The following is a 7,459-nucleotide window of genomic DNA, read 5'->3' as shown; positions in this document are numbered from 1 at the left end:
GGGAACTCTTAAGAGTGGAGGTCTCAGCATAACGACTCTCTAAAGCGAGAGGAGACCTAGCTACACTCAACGCCAAAGGCAGTTAGTGAGGCTCCAAAACAAAGAGCCTACAAACTCCTACTACTGCCAGAGACGGAGTTCTGAAGAGTGGATGAGCTAGGAGTACTAACCATGCTCCTAAGTTGCGAAACAGAGCTCTAGGGAGCAAGCACTCAGCATAACAACCCTCTAAAGCGAGGGGAGTGCAATCATCCACCCTTATGGATCAGCGTACTCAGTACAAAGACCCTCAGGTGAGGGGAGTACTCGAAAGCTCGACCTGAAGAGCGACTTATCAAGGAGGCCCACAAGAGCCTAACAACCTAACAGCCACAGAGCTCTGTTGAGAGAACACTAGGAACTGTGATCTCAGCATAGCGACCCTCAAAGGGAGGGGAGCTACCAGGCTCAAGAACAGCTGGTCAGGGAGGCTCACAGAGAGCCTCACAACCTGAAATAACTGCAAAACAAAAATACTAGGGAGCAGAGTGCTCAGCATAGCAGAACCATGCTCAACCTAAACACACGTACCTGGGCTGAGAGGATGAGGAGGCTCAGAGGAGGCTCAAGCAAGAGCTTAACAACTCAAAAAACTTGTTATTGCAGCAAGTCAGGAGCCTCCTTCACCAATAATGTAGATATCCCACATTATACATAGTTCCTATTCTGTAAAATAAACCAAAAAGGAATTCTGAAAGAGAAAGCACTCCTCGCCAGATTCCTTCCATGCCCCGCCTACAATCCCCGTGATCGGTCTGATTAACTGCCTCAGCAGCCGCGAGACCCAAACGCGGGTGAGAGGCGCTCAATTCTCAAAGAGAATCAGGCATGCAGGCATTCTCAACGAGATCACATTGCGAAGAACAGAACCCGCCGCGAATGCATCACATTAAGCTTGTTCAACTCCCTCGAGAGGCGAACGCGCTCGTGCAAACACTGACAAAAACTCGAGTACAGACCTCTGCTCTAGTAGTTCCGCGAATGCAAACAGTGAGCGCATCCTTATCTCTCGTGAGTCAAACGCATGTGCTTCCGTACACAAGGCTTGAAGACAAAGAAGGGGATGACGTTTTCCGCAGGTGCTCTTTTATACCCGCACTCGCTTTATTGTTTACGTCATAGGCTGCCGCCTGCCAATGTCAAGTTCATTGTCGTTTTTTCATTCATGCTTCAGACACCGGTCACGTTGAAGACGTTCCCCTAGCGCCCTCTAGAGGACACAGCGTGGAGTTCCCTTTCGAAAGGGAACCTAAAATGTTGCAACCATAATTTTTTTTACGATGAGGTTCTGGCAACCACAGATGCTGGTGTTTTACTGTAAATGTCACCGATTTTTTTGTGCACATTGTGTTGGCAACATTAACCAGCCAACAGTTAATCTAATATTGTGATTTTTTTAATTTATTGATTTTTTTTTTTGTTATTTATTTTGCCATTTTTATTGACCGAGGCAGTGTGGGGAAAGAAATGTCTTCACCTATTCATGGTGATTGCATTTAATTATACATTGAACATTACTGGCTTTTATAATATAAAAGAGCAAAATAAGTTTACTCTTTTTATAAAAGCAATAAGCCACTCAAGGTTATGCTTCATACTGATTCTGGTTAAGAGGTTTTAATAGGTTTTAATAATGATGCTCTTGCTGCATATATTGATTTCATAATCAATTGGTTTCTCAGGATGTTTCTCTCTATAGAGAGTTCTCATTAGTTATCTGGTGGTGAGGAATCATCTGTATTTAAACTTACTAATACACTTTAATGTCATAAGACGTGATCATGTGGGAGGTGTGAAATGCCTGTAATCATGTTGTTGCAGGCCATATCATACGTGGTATCTGTTTTGCAGTTTTTGACAAAGTTAGCCACCTTTATTCTTATGACAGTGTTGTCTTTTTTACGACAGACATTATTGTCTTTACCCTCATTTTGTTCCCAAACTGAATGACTTTCGCTTGCGTGGCTATACAGATATACTGTGTGAAGTTGTCGCTCCAGGTCTGACATCTGCTTTTGTGTTCCATGATGGTTTGGAATAACAAATCAGACAGAATTTTCACCGTCAGTGGGTAAACTATTTTAATAGATTATTCATTGAGTTTTGTCCAGGTGAGATAACCATCATGTGCCTGATTGTGCCCTTAAAACGTGGTTCTTGGGACATTTACTCTAGAACATCAAGGCATGTGGCCATTCCACATTATTTAACCTCATTTACAATATGCCACAACATCACAAAGCTCATCAGTCAAATGTGACAGTTTCTATAATAATATTTTTATGAACATTTTACAAACTGCTCTTTTTACACACTTTGCTCCTTGTAGTCACTTTTGGCGCTTTTCCACTGCGTGGTACGACTCGGCTCAGTACTGTGTTTGTGTCGCAAGTTCAGTGACGCAGGTAGTGACGATTCTCTCCGGCCAATCCGTGATCAGCAGAGTTTACACGTCACGTTTTGGTAACGGTACGGTTCACTTGGAACCCCAACCGAAGTGGTACTAAAAAAAGTACCAGGTACCAGGCACTGTACCCAGTGGAAAACCCCCCAAAAGTGAACCGTACCGAGCCGTACCGTGCCATACCATGCAGTGGAAAAGTGCCATTTGATGGTTTGAATTGTAAACACGATGAGAAGCTGATTTAAAGGCACAATATGTAAGATTTTCGTAATAAAATATCCAAAAACCACTTGCACATTGTTAAATATTTCCTGCAGTTGTGCACTTACGTTATCCCAAAAGTTCCCAAGGATTTGTAAATCCAGAGAAATTCCGATTTGAATTGTAAACACAATGAGAAGCTGATTTAAAGGCACAATATGTAAGATTTTCGTAATAAAATATCCAAAAACCACTTGCACATTGTTATATATTTCATGCAGTTGTGCACTTACATTATCCCAAAAGTTCCCAAGGATTTGTAAATCCAGAGAAATTCCAATTTTAAATAATGGCTCATCCCGGTTTATTGTCGCCTATCAGTTACGTAATAACCGTGCTATCGGTTTCTGCTTTTAGAAACTATGGCAACATACGTGGACAAAAATGCTGCTGTACAGTTAAACTAAATCTATTACGGCTGTAGCAAATAAAATGAAAATGAAATGAAAAGTGTTGACTGCAGCATTAAATTTAGATCTGCTCAATATTGCACCATGATGATTCTTTTTACGATCAGAGGCGTTCAGATGAGTCATCGCTCAAACACTGAAGTTTGTTGTTCAGTGCGCGCAATCGCTGACTGAATTTTGCTCTCTCGCGAATTCTCTCATCATAAATATCAAAGTCCAGAAGTACGCATGATGTAAATATGAGATTCATTCATCAAACAGTGTATAGACAGCTTTACTGATTATAAGGGGAGTTTTTGAGAGAGCTTAAACTCACGCTTGATTGAAGTCAGTTACTGTTCCTTGACGATGTAAATGTTCTTCGCTCGCTTTCTCTTTATAATTTACTCGCTGTTTGAATAACTTTGGAAGGTACAGCTTAAAAAAAAATGTATTCATTACATCAGTGAACATGATTCGGACATCTCTGGATGGTGAAAACGACATCTCCCATCGTTCCACTCTCCTTCATAGCATCAACAAGCTTCGCCTTTGTTATTGTTTTGAAAATGCAACCTCTAGCTGCAAAAAGTTACATATTGTGCCTTTAAGAGCTGTTCAGAAATAACACTTTTTGCTCAAACTTTATTTTATGGTCCAGTTCTCACTATTAACTACGACTTTTGCCTCAATAAACTCCTAATTTGCTGCTTATTAATAGTTAGTAGGTAGTTGTTAGTTTAGGTGTGGGGTAGGATTATGGATGTAGAATATGGTCATACAAAACATGTGCTTTATACGTAATAATAAACAGCCAATGTGCTAGTTATATGCATGCTAATAAGCAACTAGTTAATGGTTAGAATTGGTCCCTATACTAAAGTGTTACCCACTTTTTCACATTTTTCACAGAAGCTGCCATCTTCACTCCTCTCTCAAACCATTCTGTCCATGCTGTCTCTTCACTTTTTGTGATTATTTTCCTTTAAATGCAGGTGCACATCCAAATCCTTCCTTGATGGATTCATTTGTATTCTGTGTTGAACCATTTGACTGTAAAGCAGTTGTTTCACTAAAGTACAGACTGTATTGTATTGATTTTGTCTAGGAGATGTTTTGCACTTTACATAGTTTGTGGACTCCTTCCTTTCAAAACCAAGATTATATAAATTAATTATGAATTCAATTATTCAGCCTTAGCTGTTTCATGTTAAATGGATCATATCTACTCACACTCACGTTGTTCCAAGTTTAAACCCATAAGATTGCCTTTTACCTGAGAAACCTAAGTTACATTACACCACAACTTAGGTACTTTAAAATTTTCAAAAAGACATCATAAATAAAAGTTTATTTAAAGTGTTGTGAAGAGACACAATTGCTTTATATGATTCATAGGCTTTTATTTACATATAAACTTTAAAAGGCAAATACATTAAATATGGTAAACAGAAGCTAAATCGTGGAGATAAAAGGTCATGCTTTTTGGTGGAATGGACTTTCAGTGTAGGCAAAGAAATTTAGGATAGCTTGAATATGGTCAGATTAACAAATACACTCACTGAACTGAATTGTGGACTGCTAATTGTACACTGCTTATATTTAACCATTGTAAGATACTTATTTTTTTAAGTTCCTATGAGTTTTTTTTTTTATATATATTTTATGGTGGGACTTTAAAGCCAAAGGCTAAAGTGATTATAACCTTACTCGCTCACTCATTGCTGCGAGTGAGTTTAGCTCTATGCCCAAACCCTTTCCTCTACTGGCTCTGAGCCTCAGATTCAGTTGCCCTCTTTTACGGTAAGTTACTGAGGCTATGACTCATTTTTTCACATATTGTGATGCTGTTGAGCTGAAGCTATAGTATATTTAGCATTTGAAGTCCTACTTTTTGCTTCTAATGAAAAAACGGGAGATGGATGTTTAGCAATTAGAAATTTAAATTTCACCAACTACTACATTCATTGCAGGCTGTGATACTATGAAATAAGAGAAGTGGTTAATAGATTTGAATGCATTTTTCAATGTACTATGAAACCTGTAACTCCATTGCATATGTAATCATGCCATTTTTCCCAATGTTATGCTGGCTACACAGACAAGCAGTTCAATTTTGATTGCTGAGTTCATTGAGTGTCAGTGACAGAGAAAAGTAGAATAAAAGAAATTCACTCCGAATGTACAGTGCCTGTGGTTGCATTTATTTGCCCACACTGTCTGTGGTGTTTTTATGGCTAAATTTACCCAAGGAATTATGCAAATCACAATCATGGGCAAAAAAAAAAAAAAAGGTAGGATGTTACGAACCTCTGACATATTTAATTATCACTTTTATCATTATCATATTTAAGTATAACTTCACCACTATGATGCATATGGTCTTTATTTTCTCTTTTTAATGCTGAAAGTGTCTTCACTGTGTGACTGCATACATGCATGATTATAATGCTGTTCCATCAACTTATCATTTGATGAATTACTGCTGCTATCGCCTCACGAAAATGTACATAAATGTCTCTTTTAAACAAAGCACTGTTTGTCACCTGCTTTCCACCAGAGGTAATTTATGGAAGCCCATTTCTGCCAAAGAAAAAAAAAAAAAGGTTTACTGTCTACATTTAAATAATAATAATAAGTGAGATAGAATGCATTATGCAATGATAATTATTTCAGATAGTATTAGTACAAAATAGTAGCAAATTGTTGTCACATTACCTCATTATGTTACATTTCTGCATGTTGGCAGACACTTTTATCCAAAGCAACTTATTGCGTTGCTATACTGCATGTGTATGGAATCACTGTGTATATATATCTGGCTGTCCTTTCACAGGATCAATTTTATCACTGATGTTACATATGTTACATTTAAAAAATATTATGTATGCACACACACACACACACACACACAGACACACACACACACACACACACACACACAGACACACACATACATGCATTTGTTAGTAAATCTGAGACTAATTCAACCCATAGTTGCCAAGGCAAAATTAATTTAGTCTCCATTTAGTTTAACCTAATGTACTAAAATTACCAAAAACACACAAAAATTACTAAAACTGTGTAACAATTTAGAAATGTAGAACATCTGTGTAACAATTTATTTTAAGGTGACATAGTTAAACATGTACTTACTGTAATAAAAAAAATTAATTATGCATAAATACAAGCAACCATCCCTAAACCAAACCTTAACTATAACCCTATAGTAAGTAGTACATGTAATAAATGAATATTATTCAATACTTATTTGTGTAATTACACTGTCAAAATAAAGTCTACCCTAAATTTGCATATGATAAATACTATCCACTGCAGGAATAGTATGGTTGTATGCTATTTTGAACATGATCAATCACTCATGCTCTGTTTTGTGTTGGTTCAGGTAATAAATTCTCCTCGTCCCACGCGCGTCTGCTGGTGGTTGGGGTGTGGTGTTATGCTGCAGTGTTTGCAGTAGGTCCACTCTCTGGCTGGGGTCAGTACGGATCAGAGCCTTACGGCACCGCCTGCTGCATCGACTGGCACGCGCCCAGCTACAACACACCTGCCATGATCTACATCATCTTCCTCTTCATCTTCTGTTACATCGTCCCCTGCACCATCATCATCCTCTCCTATACGCTCATCCTGGTGACAGTCCGGGGGGCCCAGCATGCAGTGCAGCAGCATGTCTCTCCTCAGAACAAAATCTCCAATGTGCAGACACTTATCGTCAAGGTAGGAGTTGAAGGAGAATAGATATGCCACAACTTGTTGGAGGTGGTGGAGGTGGTGGTAGTAATACTGATTGCTCACTGGCGTGATTGAATTAATTTATTGTATTTAACTGATTTTATAACTTTCTAAATAACTAAAATGTCAAGTGGTATAATTAATCAGGTAAACGTGATAACGGCAATACTTTATTTTGATAGTCCACTTTAGATCTATTACTAACTAAAAGCAATATCATTAACAAATGTCGTTCTGGTCATTGTATCGTTACATAGCATTAACATTAACAAAGATTAATAATAAATGCTGTAACAAATGTATTGCTCATGTAAGTTATTGCATTAGCTAACAATAACTAATGAGACCTTATTTGACAACATATTCTCATACTCTAACATATTCTCCTGAAACCATGAATACATATGAGTGTACAGATCATCATTTGTGTTGTTTTTAATCATATTCATGTTTATTAAAAAAAAAAAAAATTCCACTAAAATAATTAATTTTTTAATTATGAGTGATGACAGAGATGAAATAATGGAAAGTGTGTCAGAGTTAAACATGTGGACTGTTATGAGTGTTTTGTTCTGGTTTTCATTCTTTGGAACATTTGTAATGTCAATTA

At 37.7% G+C, this 7,459-nt stretch overlaps 1 protein-coding gene across 1 annotated transcript in view; it reads left to right on the top strand.

Annotated features, from left to right (window-relative positions):
- The window catches only part of LOC107678071 (opsin-5-like), a 91,348-nt gene extending 84,493 nt beyond the window's left edge, over positions 1–6,855 (top strand). Inside the window, exon 5 of the mRNA XM_016473188.1 lies at positions 6,500–6,855. Within this exon, the coding sequence (XP_016328674.1) occupies positions 6,500–6,855 (356 nt within the window). The remainder of the gene's footprint in view (positions 1–6,499) is intronic.
- The last annotated feature ends 604 nt before the right edge of the window (positions 6,856–7,459 follow it).

This window comes from Sinocyclocheilus anshuiensis, unplaced genomic scaffold (assembly GCF_001515605.1).
Source record: "Sinocyclocheilus anshuiensis isolate Anshui unplaced genomic scaffold, SAMN03320099.WGS_v1.1 scaffold1358, whole genome shotgun sequence".
NCBI classification, from domain to species: Eukaryota; Metazoa; Chordata; class Actinopteri; order Cypriniformes; family Cyprinidae; genus Sinocyclocheilus; species Sinocyclocheilus anshuiensis.
Note: the sequence above shows the minus strand (reverse complement) of the source record. Positions and strands in the feature narration are given on the sequence as shown.